The 19,251-nt window shown below is 39.7% G+C and overlaps 1 protein-coding gene across 2 annotated transcripts in view; it reads left to right on the top strand.

Moving 5' to 3' along the window:
• The window catches only part of hdac11 (histone deacetylase 11), a 46,128-nt gene that overhangs the window by 6,196 nt on the left and 20,681 nt on the right, over positions 1–19,251 (top strand). For both annotated transcript variants that reach the window (XM_005726703.2, XM_005726702.1), the window contains exons 4-8: positions 699–799; positions 3,672–3,788; positions 6,649–6,691; positions 13,533–13,609; positions 13,944–14,006. In XM_005726703.2, the coding sequence (XP_005726760.1) occupies positions 699–799; positions 3,672–3,788; positions 6,649–6,691; positions 13,533–13,609; positions 13,944–14,006 (401 nt within the window). The remainder of the gene's footprint in view (positions 1–698; positions 800–3,671; positions 3,789–6,648; positions 6,692–13,532; positions 13,610–13,943; positions 14,007–19,251) is intronic.

Consider the following 19,251-nt stretch of genomic DNA (forward strand, 5'->3'; position numbering starts at 1 on the left):
TTTTTTGTATCGAAAAAATATCGAACCGTGACACCAAAGTATCGAACCGAACCGAACCATGAATTTTGTGTATCGTTGCACCCCTAATATTAATATATCCCTGGGGTTAAATGTGTAGTTAAATGTCTTTATGCGGACAGAAAGGAGAGTTTCACTTGTCCAGCTCACTTTGATGTAAAGTGGGCTGGACAAGTGAAACTCCTTTCTGTGGCCCTCATTGTAAAATGATATTCTGAACTCTAGATGCTCAGAAAATCTTTTTCATACCAAGTGTCTTAAAATTGTGGTCCTCAACATGGTCCTCTCATACTGCATTTTATTTTCAAGAGAACTGTTTCTGTTATATAGTCCACTCTCTTTAGAATAGAAACTCCTGTTGCTATAATGCAATAAGCACCACATACTGCAGCCTCATAATTCCTGTGCAGTTTAATGACAATTGGCTTTGAAAAACTAAATATTACAGCTTTCATAAATGTAGGATTTGTTACGTTCTTCTGTTTCTGCATGCAAATTAGTCTGGTTACTGATAAGAGTTTCAATGAATGCTGACATCTTGGTTCAGATATTGTATTTTAGTAAAACATACTGAATACCAAACTAATTCCTACAAATTGAGGAGCACAAAAGTTGTAGAAGCTCCCCCTCTAACATCCAGCGTTTTGTAACTGTGCTCCCTCCCTCTGTATGTGTTGCAGAGGAGCAGTTTATCAATGATGGGAACCTTGTGGAAGCTCGTGAAGCTGCTGAGGAGGATCTGCTGATCGTTCACACCAAACGCTACCTCAACAGATTAAAGGTAGCCTTGCTTGCTTTATCTCACCCATAGTGCAGCATCTATCACTTTGACTGGCATCATTATTCTTCCATCTTTCCTGCCGTAGCATATGAATTTAATCAAATTCATTCGACATGGAGTGTCATCTCACTGGAGTGGATGAAGTCTGAACCTGTATGCGAGGTCAAGACATAGTGACTATGATGTAATCGGGCTCACCTCAACGCATAGCTTGGATTCTGAGACGAATCTCCTGAACATGTTTTAAACTTTATACAAAACTGGAGTTACCTGCAGTGAGAGGTTGCAGACAGGTACTGTGCTCTGTGCTGACTGTCATCTGTGGCAGTTCAGACGGCTATTCTCAAGTGCACATGGCACCAGGATGCTCTAGGTTGTAGGTTGATGGATTTTGTAATCAAATTGTCAGATTTGCAGGTGAAGGTGGGAGCAGAGCTGTCAGCTGATCACCACCTGGTGATGAGTTGGATCAGGTGGAAGTGAAAGCGTTGGGAACATTGTGATGTTTATGGGATTTGCCTAGAGTTCCTTAAGGCTCTGGATGCTGTAGCTCCGTCTTAGATGATGTACCTCTGCAACACGTGGAAGCTGGGGACAGTGCCACTGAATTGGCAGACTTGGGTGACGATTCCCCTCTTCAAGACAGGGAATCAGAGGGTGTGCACAAACTTTAAGGAGGATCAGTCTCCCCTTTGAGATGGTTCAGGTGTCTTACTAGGATGTCTCCTGGAGGTCTGGGTATAGTGTTTCAGGTGTGTCCTACTGGGAAGAGGGCCTGCTTGGATAAACTGTAGAGATTACGTCTTTCAGCTGGCTTGGGGATGTCTAGCTTTCCACTGCATGAGAATTAGAGGAGGTTGCCCAGGAGATGGAGGTCTAGCCTCTACTTTGACTGCTGCCCCTATAATCTTTTCACCCTAACCTGCTGCACATTAGAGCAGGGCGATATGACCAAAAATATTTATCACCATATACATTTGAAAATGTGCGATAACGATATAACTGACGATATAATTGACACGAGACAAAATACTTTACAACTCCACAACTTTATTAGTGCAAAAGAAAATAAATCAATGTATTTTCACTTAAACAAGCAGCATTAAAGTTATGTAAAAATTTAAAGTGCAAATGCAAATTCCTCGCTGACAGTTTAACCAAGTGGAAACTGGCCGACATATCCTCAGCACAACCATGTTTAATATCCACAAAACTTAAAAAGAGGTTATACACACACAATACGGTAATATTATGTTGAAGCACAGTACGTATCACTCCGCGAGGCTCCGCCTACGATAGCTGTAATCCATCAAGCGGTGTGGCTTCGTAGCTTAGCAAAGTTGTACTGAAACGTGACAGATTTTCCAGCGCCGTGTACGACATAAAATCGTTTCGAGGTCAGTAAACAACCAGAATTCATACATAAGGCCCACGGGATTATAAGGGGCTCTGTCGATTTTCAGAAAAATCAAAGGATTGATTTTAAGTGTGCCGTATTTTCCAAAAAACACGGTAATAACGACGGCCCGCTAGCATGCTCTGCCAAAAATAGTGCTTTGTTGTGTATCTGACGGGCGAAAGCTAAACCAGTTCCACACCACTGAAGTTGCAGCATTTTTACAAACCAGTTCTGGTTCATCTGTTTCATTCAACGATCCGCTTTCATCCTTCTCATTCTCCGTCACCGACATGCTTTTTCCGCCATGTGCGTATGAAAACAAAGGCACTGCACATGCGCGTTTTACTCATATTCTGTCGCGATATTTCATTTTCTTATCGTTGCCCAACATTACACCGGTGTTACCATGAACGGTATGATATGACCCAGCCCTACTGCACATCTTTTCCAGCTCTGTCTCTCTGCCTAACTAATCAATGCAAGCCCTTTTCCCCTTCTTTGGCAACTCTTCTGTAACACCTATTGCCTGTCTTAACTCTTTCCTGAACTCTATGCAACATTCTTTCTTCAGCTTCCACCATTTAATCCTTGGCTTCACTTGCTTCTTCCCTGCCAATACCTTGCAGTCTGCTCTCTCTTTCACCTTCTGCATAAGATGTAGTCTCCTCCACTCTTATACATTACTCCTGTTTTATCCTTTTCACAAAATCAATCACTATTTTTCTATTATACTTTTTTTTTGTCTCTTTAACACCATACCTTCCCAGCACCTCCTCATTACTTCTGTTCATGTCCACTGAAGTCTGCTCAATTCACAACTGTCACCCAACCAGGTGGGTGACAGTCTCTATCACTTCATCTTACATCAGAATTCTTCTTTCTCTTTCTCTCCAGTCAGTTATCAGTCACCAATCAGTCCTCATCTGATTAATCCTTAGTCCTCAGGGAATATCATGTCACGCATATTAACAACATGGCAAATCTCCTTTGAGCTTTTGTCATTTTAATTTATCATCTAGAGGGACTGATTAGTGTCTACATTTATTTACCTTTCCCTGAGCGGATTTGGGAATTTTAAGCTGTCTGTAGATGTCAGGAATGCTGACGTTTCATTGTAAAGCTCTTCTAGTAGAGTGCCTGCTACAGAGGAAGCAAAGCTGATAACAGTATTTCTGTCACATTCAGAGGCTTTGTATTTATTCTGTTTTCCCTCAGCTGCCCAAGTGAGGTGCAATAGCTTTATTCTTTACTGTCGTTTTTTCATGAGAATTCAAGCTTCAGCCTGAACCCCCTGGCAACATTATTCCGTTTTTCTCCACCTTTATATCCACATCCTTTTTTACCTTTCTTTTTTTGCTTTGCTTTCCGTGCTGTTCATTCAGTTGAGGGCAACTTAGTTTTGTTTGTCTTGTGACAGATGGCAAAGAAAAAAACATCTCTATACCGCTCTAATTATGTTCTGCTTCCATTTAGTGGTCTCTGGTGGTGGCAACCATCACAGAAATTCCACCTCTCCTGTTTCTGCCTAATTTCCTGGTGCAGCGGAAGGTGCTAAGGCCTTTGCGGACTCAGACAGGGGGAACAATAATGGTAGGTATCTGACACCCTCATTTCCTCTTCATGCTTGTGGCTGATAATGACATGTTATCTAGCCTCATTTGTCAGAAGTAGAAATGGAGATAATGTCCTGTAGTGTACCACCATCACATAATGATGAGATCCACTCTTGGCTCCGTTTACTTTTATCAACTAATACGAGTGCAGCAGAAACGTTACAGTTCACACCCACTGCACTCAGCATCCAGCCAACACAATGAGGTTCTTCCACAACAAGGCCTTGAATTTTCAATGACCTTAAGTTGAACTCAAGTTGCCCACCTTAGTAGATAATCTGCATATGGTTTTAGTGTGTGTTTTACAAAAAAACATCTAGATGCATGAAATAACTGTACAGTACTCAGCAGAAAATTCCAGCACACAGATCACTGTTCTGCAGTAAAGTGCAACGCTCTTTAAGTTTTTAGGTGTTTTTTCTTTTGGAAGGTTCTGGCCTGTTGCCGACCATATACTGCTTTATCTGGCATGGAAGACTGTGCTTACACAGGGCTATTTTTTATGTAGCTGCAGAATCTACATTTAGTACTAACTACAGAACCTGAGGTGTTCACATTGTTTTGTTACCTTTAGAAACTTTACATTACCTTCATGTTCAAGCTCTGTGACAATTTTGTATTAACGAAAGGGTTTCTTGAAAAGACTTGTGCAGACTTTGCTTTAAATTGATGCTTTCTGTAAAAGTTGTGAATTCAAAGGAAATAAAGGTTCTTGTTTTGTCTTGTGAGGGTGGAGACTTCCAAGGGAAAGCAGCCTAATAGAAAACCTGTGTTAAATATATATATTTCATATATAAAAGCTAATCTCTGTGGCGACAGTTTTAGGGGGAAGATGGGTTTTCTTTGTTGAACATATCGTGTGTTTGCACTTTTAAATGGAAATACTCTTTCATGTGTTTTGGGGAATGGTTACTCAAGTTGTTTTAAGTAGGATGAACAGTCTATGTGACTTTATTTGAAACATTTGTTGTGATTCACTTCTTTAAATCTGTAATGGTTATGCGGAAGGTTTCTTCTTTAAAATCCTGTTAGCTGTCTGTGTGTGTGTGAGGCAAATTGGTTTGAAAACATTAATATTTATATCCAAGTTTATCTGGAACGCATTCTTTCTGTCTGACAGGCGCATAAAAGCTAAAACTCATATTGACACATTATTTCTCTTGGATTTATATCTTAATATTTTTGGCTGATTGTTAAGAAAATATTAAATTGGAAGGTGGGAGTCCAGTGGAAATCATAAATCCTATAAATTGATAGATTTTTCTCAGGTAGTTTTTAGTGGCGCATAGGGAGAAACTGGAATCTGGGATCTGCCTTTTGGAGCGTTCTTATTGAAAATGGAGAAATAGAGAATAAGAAATAAATGGAGTACAAGAAGAAGACCTAAATGAACCTGAACTATATGCCCACTATAATGCAAACAACGCATATCATATGGTTTTCTCAGCATACGCTTGATAACAAATGTATTTTCTCTCGAAGACCTGGTGGTCGATGGTGCACATGAGATTCGAGGGCTGTTGTAAAATATGCCTAATACGCTCTGAAACAGAGTTCTTGTTTTCCCCAGACAGAGTGGAGTGTTACCCACACACTCTGTTCATGGCCAGACTGTGTGCATACATGCAAATTTGTATTATTACTCATCCATCAGAGAACCATACTGGCATTTACACACAATCTCCCCAGGTCACATCTCCTCTCATCAGCTCTCACACATGCTGGTCTGTAGAAGAACATGGCAGAGCAGCCACTCTTGCCTTTTCCAAGAGAGAAATCGTGACCTGCCACGGCCTTATCGTTGTTTAAAAAAAACAAAAAAAACCGTCTAACTGACGACATACTTGAGAACATTTTGAGTTTGAAGATTGAAACTACTTTCCTAAGAATGCCCTTTATTTGTGAAGCGGCTTAGATAAATAAGCCTTTAGTATGTTTTTTTTACTAAAGGCTAAACCAGGAGTGCAACCAGGCCCAATTAATGTCTTCCTGAGGTGTAAGCAGGCACATCAGGAAGACACTAATGAACTTGAAACGCTGCCCGTCTCACGTTTCTTAAGAAAGCTACTCTCAGGAGTAGATCTGGATCAGTGAGGCTCTGCAATGAAATCTCCAAAAGGAATTGTAAATATTCCTTTTACGTTGGTATTCTGCTGAATAATTCTTGGCTTCAGATATATTAACTTTTAAAGATTTTAGGTTTTTGGAGGGTAGTGCTCTTTAGTCCCACTTTCTTTATTTCTTTTTGTTTGACTTTTATAATATCCTGCTGTACACCACAAGCTGGTCTGTGTGGCTTCGGGTTTTTGTTCCATGACACAGTGACAGGGCTCCCATGGACAAGTTGTTTGGAAACCTGTCACCTTTTAATTACACGTCACTGTTGAAGTCTCAGCAGAGCAGAGCGCTTCGCATGGGACAAAGAAAAGAAAAGAGCACGAGTCCACTTTATTTTTCCGGTTAACCCATTAACTTTGGCAGTAATTAAGTCTGTTGTTGTCCATATGCATATTTAGAAATAGTACATGTTTTACATAGTTAGAAGTCAGATTCACTAGTGGTACTTACTCGTTTTTAAATCCGTGCCATGCACAGAAAACCAGCATTAGAATGCATCACTTTGCACCTTTTATTTGTTGTTGTTTTTCAGTCAACATGAATCAGTTCATGGTGACTGCAGGAGCCACTTGAAGATTCCTGTTGCATTCTGTAGTTTATTTTTTAAAAGGTCATTTTCCTTTCAGGGGATTTTCTGTCTCTGTCAACCAGAAAGGATCATTTATACATTTTTATGGTCACATAAAGGCAACTGAACTGAAATATTGTCTCTTTCACAGGCAGGAAAACTTGCTGTTGAGCGAGGGTGGGCCATAAACGTAGGTGAGTTTGCAATATATGCACTGATCCATGCATCAGTAATACGTCTATCTGCAATCAGCTGATATATGTTTAGCTTTGATATGGGAAACGGTTTACCCCACACTCTTCACCTCCCTATAGAGCCTAGCTATGGAGGTTTCCATAAGATAGCGGTGTCACATGCCAGGTTTCCAGTGTCTTCAGCATGCAACAAAAGCCTTCATTTCCCACAGTGGTATTTGTATGCAGTCTTTGCATATAGCTTAAATTAGGTGGTGAATTTTTTTTTTTTTTTTTTATTTTAGTAAAAAAAGAAAACTAACAGCACCAGATGCTAGAATGGGAAAAACTAAACAAAACAAACAAAAATACTTTTGTTTTTCTTTCCCCACTTAGCACAAATATGTTTTTGAATCATTTACAAAGGGAATGCTCCGTGTTAACGAGATGCTATAAACTCTTCAACATCAGCGTCTGTTTCTGGTAGCTGTGAGTGAAACAGTGTTCAACGTAAAGTAGAACATGCTGATCAGTTTCCTTAGCTGCTTATCGCCTAGAGCAGGAGTGGCGCAAACATAACACTCGCCAGACATGGACCGTATTTTTCGCATCATAAACAAAACAGTCAGACAAGTCAAATTTTATTCATCTCATTCTTCTTGCTTCCTCCACTTCCACACCATTGATTCATTAATGCTGAAATCTCTGGCAGCTGCTCTATTCCCATGTTGTTGCAGTTTATTAATGACTAACCTCGTATTTTTCTCCTGACTGAAGTTTGGTCCGTTTACAGCATCCTGCTATGCGATTGCATTTGTCCCTGACCATCAGGAACACTCACGTTAACTTTTATCGAGTGGGAAAAAAGTTAGCTTGTTTATATTATGCTAACATAGCTGTGTCGCTAGCAGTCACGTAGCACATCATTATATACCAGCTAGTTCAACTTCAGTAACCCTACAAACGTCACTGCTGTTTAGTTTTCTGTCTTCTTTTATGTTTGAAGTGATAGCAGAGCTGTACGTTTAATTTTTTCAGAAATCTCTCAGGCAGAACTAGAGATGGACCGATTCGATATTACGTATCAGTATCTGTCCGATACTGACCTAAATTACTGTATCAGATATCGGAGAGAAATAAAAAACGTAATCCGATCCATTAAATATCACAAAAGCGCCTCACAAAACTTGCGAAATAACGTATCCCAGCTCATAACCTTAGCACGTCGGAGCAGTATGCGTCTCGTGATAGAGCGGCTGTAGCGTGTGAGACCTGTCGGCAGTCTGGTTGAGCATTTGGAGCCTCGCTGCGTGCTTCCAAACCGGCATTTCATCTCTGAGAAAGCTATCCCAGAGAAGTAAACCAAGTGTGTAAGTTCATCTCTGTATGTTAGTAAAGCTTAACAACCGATATATGGAGCGACTGCCTCTTCTCTCTCCTCTCCCTCTCTTGCTGCTACTTCAATCATGAAACTGATCAATGATCAGCTGATCGGCTTTTCTGTCGCGACTCCCGTCTCTCTTGTTTGTTTATCGCCCACTTCGCGCCAGAAAGAGGAAACCAGCGGATAAACAACAGCCGCACGTTTAAGCTTAATAAACTGTTGTTACACCAGGATCCTTTTCTATGCAGCTGACGGCTGGTAACTGTGCAGGGGCGGGTCTAGCAAAGTTTTGCCAGGGGGTTCGATAGGGCATTAACAGGGAAAGGGGGGCACAAAAACATACTTTCTTTTCTAATTGTCATGTCTAGCTTTTAATAAATAATTTTTCATCTGATGTAAAATGTATAGAAGTCCATTATTGTATATAGTAACAATTAAGTCAAATTTATAACCTAGAAAGCTATAGTACTTTTACATTTGCAATTCTGTTGAAGAAAGATGTTGAATCTATTTAATTATTGTAAAAAAAATATTTGACTTCTGTGCTTTTTTTTTTTTTTGCTTTTTTTTTTACACGTGCTTTAAATTAAAGTCCATTACGTCAATTAAGCATGAGTGTGGGGGGTGGGGGGTGGTTCCCTATTTTGTTTTAATTTTGCTGGGAGCTTGCGGCCCTATTAGTTAGGTTGTTTTATATTTCCACTAAGTACTCTTTAAAATACCAGAATAGGGAGGATGGTGCAGGTTTAAGTTTATTAGATTGATCAGTGTTGCTGAACTATGAAATATTTTGGTTGCAGTGTATTTGTGCATACAGGTATAACAGAATAGCTTTAGTGTTGCTTTGTTTAAAACTTGAGTATGAACTTGTACAAAATGCAGCAAGATGCTTAAAAAAATACATAATTCATACATACGATGCACCGCTGTTGATTTTTGAGAAAATTAAAGGATTTTAATATAGTGCGCCTTATAGTGCAGAAAATACGTTAGCATTTTTACAAGTGCTACTGGTCTGCCATTTAAGCAGCAGCCAGCTAGAGTCAGGTATATGTACACATTGCTTTCCTGGATATTCTGTATCACAGCAGCTAGTGTCTCAGCTTAAATAAATGCGTTTGTTTGACTCTGTGATGAAGCGTCAAACAAATAAATTGCTCAGTTAAGCGGCCACAATGTTTTCATTTGGGATTTTTTGTTGTAAACTTTGCTGCAGGCTCACAGCAGAAACATGCAGGGTATATAAAAGTCATTCATAAAGACAATGACATTAAAGTGGACATGAAATACTACATGGAGCCCTGGTTTTAAAAAACTTAAACTTAACCTCCTAGGATCTGGCGTCCACAAATGTGGACATCACATTTTGGGTTGTCTAGACCAAAATACTACATTTTGCTCTACAAGGGCCTGATATCCACTCATGAGGACATTACACTGCCACTGTTCTATTGAAATTTGAAACAATTATGCTCATATGTGGATCTCATTTTTCTCAGAAACAAAATTTGGTTTAAAAAACAAATCTGGTAATGCTTTGGCAGCTGATGACTGCAAAAACAATCAGCCCAAATATAAGTAAGAGAAATAAGAGAAATTAAAAATGCATGCCGTGGAAGATTCCGGGTCTTAGGACGTTAACATTCTCAGTGAAGCTGGATTTAAGAAATAAGTGCTTAAAATTTTTAGAGCATGTTTTTTGCCAGTACAGAGCGTGACGTCACTTTTATACTGCATGTTGAAAAACCAAAGAAACCAGCAGGTTCGAGCCTGTTTTGAGTGAGGTGACAGGTGGTTCACTGAAACAAGCTAGAGTCAGAAAAACTGGGATTTTTTTTTCCCTCTTCTGGCCGTGTGTACCGTGCAGCACTATTTTATGCAATAAAACAGCATTTCTTTTCCCAAGCACACCTGAACATTTCACAAAATAATAGGTCACCACATGTGCATCACACCACAACTATAACTAATACATAGAAGACCTGACTAAACTAGAAGTGATCATTTTAAAATCTGTTTAAAATGTATCTAATCAGAGCTGATTGTTAATTAAACCTACAAATCTGTAATATAAGCTTAAAAAATACATGTATGCAATTCTTAAATGAAATCAACTACTCTGATTTAAGCAGAAATCGTGAGACTCATCTGTATGAAGGAGCAATTTGAAAAGATAGGTTTGGAAGCATTTAGTATTGACTGTAGGACCTCTTAATAAATTTGAAAAGAAATAAAACTCGTAGGACTCTATATTAGCATTTTATTCAAGATCTTGTTATTCAAGATCTAATCTCATTTTTCGGTGGACCCTGGGGCCTTCTTTTTCTGTTTTAGGCCCACAGCCACGAGGAGTCTTTTCCACGATGTATTCTTCTTTGTTTTTCCTGGGAGATTTTCTACTGGAGCAGCCGCTTCCCCCAGGACGGCCTGTGATTCGGGGACAAGGTGTTCCTCCTGCTCTGAAACCTCAGCAGTGTTGAGGCTGGTTGCAATCACTTCTTTGATTTGTGATCTTAATCTCTCCACCTCTCGGATAAGTGACCGCTCCTTCTCCGAGGTATCATTTTGCTGGGCTCGGAGCTCACATATTTGCTGTTCTAGGTGTTCCCTCGTGGCCCTCGGGTCTCTGATGAGGAACCGATCTGTTAATGTGCTTTCTACGTGCAGTCTGTTCTCCTGGTTTAGATGATGTTGAATTTGCCCAAGTTCTTGTTGAAGAGCTGCGCTAGCTAGTAGCTCCCTGTTGTTATTCTTTTGCTGCTTGAATTTGTCACAGATCTTTTGCAACCTTCGTGCCTCTTTCTTTGCTTTCTTCTCTGCATTCATGTACTTGTTCTTCAGACGTTTCTCCTGTTTTAGTTTATTTGTCGCATTGTCCAGCTGTTGATGTAGCCGATCCGTCTTTTCAGTTGACTGTTTCATTGATGTATTCTGTGCCATCATGACGTTGATCTCACTGAGAAGTCTGTTACCGTGTCTCATAGCACTCTGCAAATTCGTATCCTTTTCCTTCATCTGCCTGTGGAGGTGCTCTATTTCAGTTTTCTGTTCTTCCTGCTTGGCGGCCCCTTGAGCAGCCTTTTTTTCTAGGCAAGCACACAGAGTCTCAGCACTTTGGAGTTGATTCTTCAGCTTTTCCACTTGTGAAGTGAGCTTCCTCTTCTGATTATCAGAGTCCTGTAGCAACTTGGCGAATTTATAGCCTGACAAAGAACTCCAGTGAGGTTTTAGTGACTTGTTCATTTTTGTTGTTGGATTAAATGTTGTCCTCTCTGATGAGCTGTGCTGTTTCAGACAGGGCTGCAACTGACGATAGTTTATTTATAAGTTGGCATCAGGGAAACCGTAAAGAATGGAACCGCGTCAGTTTGAAGACATAAACAAGCTCCACATTGCTGTATACACTTTTGCACCAACGGTTTTACAAAGCATGTTATGAAAAAATGTGCACTGTATTTTCTTCTAAGATTAGAAAAGACTGCCTTATTCACCCAACCATATTGTTATATTACAATGACAACACTGAGAATATAGCATAAAACACACTTTTCCCTTTTTTCCTCATTGGACACACATCATTGCTGTTTCTGAAATTATTGCATGGTCATATTTTTATTACTTTGTTATAGGGCTGCCACAAACGATTATTTTGATAGTCGACTAGTCACCGATTATTTTTCTGATTAGTCGACTAATCAGATCATCATCCATTGGACGTACAACGTACAGCTTATTGCACCAGCAGCATCTGCTCTTATATAACTATCATTAGCTTACAGCTTTAAGTGTGTAAGGTCTGTGCTAACTAAAAATAAAGACAAGATGATAGTTTATTAAATTTTAATGAAATTTGCAGATTGTTTCGGTGAAGTTTAATAAACTCCTTGCTATCTAAAATATAACAGGACACCGGAGTAAATTCTCGAGCATCTCACACTTCTGATAATCAGCTGTCTGCTTGACGTTTATTCAGCTGTGTAAAAACTATAACTTTAATCTCAGCCAAACCGATTTACTCAGGAACAAATAAAACACTGAAAAAAGCCAAACAATAACATTTTAAAGTTATCTAAGTGACTTATATATCATGTTTAACCTGAGTAGCGAAAGATGGCGGTGGGTTTGAAAACGATCTGCCCGGAGTCCGGTGTTCTCACGGCTCTAGTGACCTAGCCCTCGGCTAGCTATCGAGCTAGTGGGTAACAGACGTCTCTGAAAACGTCGGAGCGCTTTTGAAAATATGTGGTGTCCTGATAAACTGAGCAGATATTTGAGGTTTACACAGCTACATTCTCGCCTGAAAATATGTTAAATGTTTATTTTGTGACCCAGAAAGAATAATAAGAGTAATATTAAAACTAACTAGCTGCCGCAATTGTTGGAAACAGCAGCATCCTGCACAACGATGGCGACAGGTCGGCGAGACGTGATTGTGGATGCCGCTCAGGTGCGTCCGCCTCCCCAGCAGCCGCGCCGCAGACCACGCCCTGCCACAGTACTTTTCTTTTGTCCCCTTAGCTCCTAACCTACTCTCTAGCAGCAATCAAATCAGGAGTGACATGTTTAGCCGCATGTTCTCCTTAAATTGCTGTCTGTCTGAATAGTATCCAAAAAAAACGATGGGCAGCTTTACTGACCGAGAAGATAGAGTCTCATTTAGCTGTTACTGATGTTGAAGGGGCCGTACACTGTATTAGGAACTGGGGTATGTAAACCTCAGATCAGGGTCATTGGGGTAGTTTGTGTTGAGATTATGATTTAAAAAGAGTAAACACAATTGTTTGACAATAAATGTGTTTAGCCTTCCAGAAACCATGAATGAAAGTAAAGTTTTTGTGCTATCATTCATATTCTCTGAAAAATGGTTAAGAAATCGTAAATATTAAAATCATATTAAAATCATAAATATTAAAATCATAAATATTTTAATTTACCCAGGGTAAATCAACTTATGAGAGCAACTGTATGTTAATATAGCACCACCTTCAGTTAGCTTTACACAAATATAGAAACATCTTTTCTCAACACCATGAGGATGAAGAACCCTTATAAAGGACTGTTTTTGAAAGCTAGGCAATAATGATCGTCATATTTCACCAGCCACCACATATTTCTCTGTATTTTAATACTCTGTATTTTAATGAACGTGACCAAATCAGGTCAGAGGAGACTATATTTCTTAACCTGAACGAAGGCTTCTCATCCCAGTTGTTAAAAAGGTCTCTTCACACAGTGCTTTTCCCTGTAGACTGCTGCTGTCCTAGCATTACAGCAGCATTAGAACAGTCCCATTTGGTGTCAGTAGTCCCACTGTTATACCACATGGGAAAAGCAGCCATTTTTATAAGATGCAATAAACTCAATAACAGCCTATTTTAAAGCGGCATTTATAGCCATTTTGAATAATGGACTTCTTAGAAACCTGCTCGGTTAGTCTAATGGCCCTGAGACAGAGCCTGTGAATTTTCTGTTTCCCAGGAGGAGGCTTCCACCACTGCTCCAGCGACAGAGGAGGTGGATTTTGTGCCTATGCTGACATCACTTTGGCCATCAAGGTAAAACTGAATCAGACACTTTTTTTTTTTTAGATTCCCCATTATTTAACACATTGACTTGACACTCATTGTTAAAACTGCCATTATTAAAAATCGAGGCATGAACCCAAACGCACAGTTGGAAAAAGGAAAGTTTTCACTAGAACAGCCATAAAGTACAAACAGGAATCGCATGAAGCTCATTGTTCTTTATGGATGAGTTAAAAGATTAATTTGGGCATTGTGAACATTGTTCTGCTTGAGTTTTTCATGTAAATCCATGTGAGATGTAAAAGTTTTTCTCATGCTGGGGATGTGTGTTCAGAAAGCAAATATTTTCTGATTTATCTCTCAGTTTCTGTTTGAGAGAGTCGAAGGCATCTCCAGGGTGACCATCATCGATCTGGATGCTCATCAGGTGAGCCGATACATCACTTCTCTCCATGTCAATTCACACCGCTGCTTAGCAGCCATCATTGATGACAAAATAGCCCCACTTTTACCGCCAGAGCCTCCCTGCAGGCAAATTTGGCCCATACCATCAGATTCAGCAGAATGTGTCTTAAAACGTCTCCGCTGACAAACAGCCGAATGAATACAGGCCTATGCAAACAGTAGGATGTCTTCAGCAATGTTAGGTACCTTGTTTGTTTGGGCTTTTTTCATATTGTGAAAAATGCGTCCTAACCATGATAAAGAATCACTTTTGATATTTTTTTAATTAAAACGATGGCTATTCTTACAACTACAGCTTGAAAATGTTTAAGGCCAATATTGATTAATTTCATTCTGATGTTTTTTCAATAATGTTGGAAAAAACAGAATGAATGCTGTTCTTGAAGGTCATTTCACCTTTGTTGTGGAGATTTGAGGAAAATGAGTGAAAAACCAGCATCCAGACATCATATTTCTGTATTCCTGCATGTTTCCAAAAACTGTTTGATATACTTTGTGAGAATTTTGATAAATGCAGGGATCTCCATCCATCATGGGATACTTCCCCACTGACCTAATCCCCATCTCACTCACGTGTTTGTTCGTGTGTCCTTCTGGGCACATGGCGGGTGCCTCTTGCTATGTTAAGAGGTGGAGGGGTGTATTTGTTTATGAATGCAAGTAGCTGTAATTTGGCATCTTAATCAAAAATAATAATGTTCTTTATTATTTTTCTTTGTTTTTGTAAAACAGTACATTTGTAAAAAAAATCATAAGTAACAACAATAGTTTTATTTTAGAAATTAAAAATAAATTATGACTAAAGAGGTTGTGCATACAGGTGGATTAACAATTAATTTGGTAATTACCAGTGCTGTTAGTTTAAGGCAGCTTTGACATAAACTTGCATTAGGTGGTGGTGTAATACATTTAACACTGTATAATAATGCTGTGCATCATTTGTGGGCTGAACTCTCTTAAGCTGTAGAAAACAATGACTCAACCTTTTTAAGACCCTGATTAACATATATTTGCCTTAAGATATATTTTCAGCATAATGACTTGTATCCACCACCAATTAGGCTTAAGAATTATGCAAACACTGATGATGTCTTAACAACCCGGGTTCAAGGCTGCATTGTATTAATAGCCTGGCATTCATTTTTGAGACCAGTTTGCACGTAATAACCTACATCTATTGACAAATGGTAGGGATCAATATAGATGCTGAGTGAATTATTCATTAAGACCAAAGAATAAACCTACACTGCCCTCTTAGCAGATAATTGGGCCGAGAGAAAAGCAGTAACCTGTGGCTCAGGTGGTAGAGCAGGTCGGTGGATTGATCCCCGGTTTCTCCTGTCCATGTGTCGGAGTTGCCCCCAGTGCAAACATCCAGTGTTAATTCAATTCAATTCAATTTTATTTACTGTATATAGCACCAAATCACAACATAAGTCGCCTCAAGGCGCTTCATTGACACAGAGAAAAACCCAACAATCATATGACCCCCTATGAGCAGCACTTTGGCGACAGTGGGAAGGAAAAACTCCCTTTTAACAGGAAGAAACCTCCGGCAGAACCAGGCTCAGGGAGGGGCGGGGCCATCTGCTGCGACCGGTTGGGGTGAGAGAAGGAAGACAGGATAAAGACATGCTGTGGAAGAGAGACAGAGGTTAATAACAGACATGATTCAATGCAGAGAGGTCTGTTAATACATAGTGAGTGAGAAAGGTGACTGGAAAGGAAAAACTCAATGCATCATGGGAATCCCCCGGCAGCCTACGTCTATTGCAGCATAACTAACGGAGGATTCAGGGTCACCTGGTCCAGCCCTAACTATATGCTTTAGCAAAAAGGAAAGTTTGAAGCCTGATCTTGAAAGTAGAGATAGTGTCTGTCTCCCGAATCCAAACTGGAAGCTGGTTCCACAGAAGAGGGGCCTGAAAACTGAAGGCTCTGCCTCCCATTCTACTTTTAAATACTCTAGGAACAACAAGTAGGCCTGCAGAGCGAGAGCGAAGTGCTCTAATAGGGTGATATGGTACTACAAGGTCATTAAGATAAGATGGGGCCTGATTATTTAAGACCTTGTATGTGAGGAGCAGGATTTTGAATTCAATGCTGGATTTAACAGGAAGACAATGAAGGGAAGCCAAAACAGGAGAAATATGCTCTCTCTTTCTAGTCCCTGTCAGGACTCTTGCTGCAGCATTTTGGATTAGCTGAAGGCTTTTCAGTGAGTTTTTAGGACATCCTGATAATAATGAATTACAGTCGTCCAGCCTGGAAGTAATAAATGCATGAACTAGTTTTTCAGCGTCACTCTGAGACAGGATATTTCTAATTTTAGAGATGTTGCGCAAATGGAAGAACGCAGTCTTACATATTTGTTTAATATGTGCATTGAAGGACATGTCCTGGTCAAAAATGACTCCAAGGTTCCTCACAGCGTTACTGGAGGCCAAGGTAATGCCATCCAGAGTAAGAATCTGCTTAGATACCATATTTCTAAGATTTTCAGGTTAGCATGTGTGTGAATATTGGATAGAAGTGCTGAGGTACAGAGAAAAAGCATTGTACAAATGTGTGTGTGACTTGTAGTTGAAAGCACTCTGTGTGCTCAAATTGAGTAGAAAGGCACTATATAAGTATCGGTCCATTTACTATGACATATAACGTTTTCTTGTGAGCAGTGTAATAGATTCTACAACGCTGTGATGCTTTTTCACAGCGAAGCAGTAATGATTTTTAGGTTAAGTTTATAAGCAGCTTGCTTGGAGTCCAGCTCTGAGAGCATATTCTTATCTGTCTGTTACGTTTATAAAGCATCACCTGTGTGTGATGCGAAACCGAAAATATGGATTTTATGATCTCAGATACAGATATCTGTTGCTCATTATATAGTCTATAATACTTAATGCTTAATAAAGGGGAACAGTTAATTATTTTCTGCAATATAGAGCAACACTATGTCTGGAAGGAGAGAATCTGTTCAAACCTGACTTGCCTGTACCAGGACAATCACTGATGCTTTCTAAAATCGTTTGCTATGATGACATCTCTGCAGTGTGTTTTTTTTCATAGCTCAGTATTGCATCACAGGTTTCGTCACTTTGAATAAATGCTTGGGTGGGCCAGCTATATTAACGAAATATTTATGTATATTTTTTACCCAACCATCGATTTGGCCTAAAGGGCAAAAAGTGAGGGACACCCTGGAAAGGTGGCACAGGGCTAACACAGAGAGACAGACAATTACTCGTACTCGCATTCACAGTTAATCTAACATGCATGTCTTTGGACTGTGAGAAGTAGCTCAGGTAACCAGAGAAAGTCCACGCAGGAAGGCCCAAGCAGCGACACAAGGTCGCAGCCGCAGCATTTTACTGCATTGTATTTTGTACCAAATCATCATCAGTGGCCGACAAGTGGTGCTCGCTTTCAGACATGTCTGGGTTTGTGTTTTTGTTGTGTACACTAGTTCACAGCCCTCGTATTTAAGTAAGCATGGATGCGCCTTCTTTTTTTCATGTACACATCTTTGCCTGCTGGCGATGTACCACTACAATACTTCAAACTGTTGAAATAAGTTGAAACTTTTTCACAAAGACCCTTGTGACTGTCAACCAGCTTTTAAGTTATTACCTTCATTCTCCAAGGAGTTCATTCCAAATCATCTCAACCAGGCTTAGACTGAATGATTACTGCTTTCTCGCTCTCACAAACACACACTCACACAAACAAACATACACTATAAGCCAGTGTCAAGATTTCGCTGGCACAAAGTCCATTGCTTACATTTCTTGCCCTAAGAAGTTACCCAATTTTTATTGGCCTCTCTCAGTGCTGGTTTCTTTGCAGCAGTTTAGTCTTTATCCACACAATTTCTTGTAACAGTTGATGTTGAGAAAGGTCTACTACTTAAACTCTTAAGGATTGATGCAGGCTCTAATGTGAGGTGAAGTTAGCTGGTAATTTAGGTGGCTAACACTAATGGACTCATTCTCTGCAGCAGAGGGAACTCTTGGTCTTCTGTTTCTTCAGGCAGTCCTCTTTCTAGCATTTGAAGGTTTTGAAGATTGTATTTGAAACTTTTAATGTTTTAACTATACATTGGTAAAACACAACTGATGCTGACAAATACATTAGTACAGTTAGAAATTCCAGGGACCGTTCACCATCACTGACATGCAACAATTTTATGATGATGGTGGGTAAAATAATCCCATTCTAGGAGATTAGGGGGTTAAGATGTTGCTCGTCAATATCTTGATAGTTTTTGTTTGCTCACTAACTAGCTTTTCTTTTTTTCTCCCCTTGTGTTCTTTTTTTTTTTTTTTTTTATAAAAAAAGTTTTTTTCTGGAACGTAGATGATACTTAGAATATTTTAATATAGAATACAAAGAAAGGGACAAATACTCATCTTATGCTTTATGAGTAGGGATGGGAAACAAGAACCAGTACTTCCATTACTTGGAATTTTTAGTCTGCTTATCGATTCAGCTTATTGGTTCCACTTGCACCAGGACAGAAACAGCTGCATTATGTTGCTTACACAACTTTGGCTCTTTGCAAGCAGCTGCACAGACAGCATGCTAATGCTAAACTAGCCAAGAACCCAGAGTGATGGCAAAGCTGAGTGAACTTTGAACCCAGGCCAGCAGCCAGACTCTGAACAGTTAACAAACCGATGAGGAGTCAGTCTGCATCTTCCTTTTGTACCTGTTAATGTTTCTATAGTTGAATCACCGCAGGGATCGCTTTCGTATGAATACCTTTTCGAGAAAAATCGTACGTGTCCTCATTAGATCAGAAATTTGTCTTTGTGTCTGTAGCCTGAGGATTATATTAACTTTTATAAATCTGTATTTGTGAGTGTGAAATGAAATGATGGGATATGCTATCACTACGTGGGTGAGCATGTATGAGAAGTGGTTTTCGAAACTGCTTCTCATTTTGAAATCAATGTTTCTTTTCCGTACTGAAACCCTGTTATTCTGTGTTCCAATTTTGACTTTAACTCTGTTTTATTGGCATTGAATTAAAACAAACATTAATTATAAATCATGGGCAGCACGGTGGCACGGTGGTTAGCACTGTTGCCGCACAGCAAGAAGGTCCTGAGTTCAATTCCACCATCAGGCCGGGGTCTTTCTGTGTGGAGTTTGCATGTTCTCCCCGTGTTTGCGTGGGTTCTCTCCGGGTACTCCGGCTTCCTCCCACC

The sequence above is a fragment of the Pundamilia nyererei genome, unplaced genomic scaffold, assembly GCF_000239375.1.
Source record: "Pundamilia nyererei isolate P.nyererei 1_Seehausen unplaced genomic scaffold, PunNye1.0 scaffold00021, whole genome shotgun sequence".
NCBI classification, from domain to species: domain Eukaryota; kingdom Metazoa; phylum Chordata; class Actinopteri; order Cichliformes; family Cichlidae; genus Pundamilia; species Pundamilia nyererei.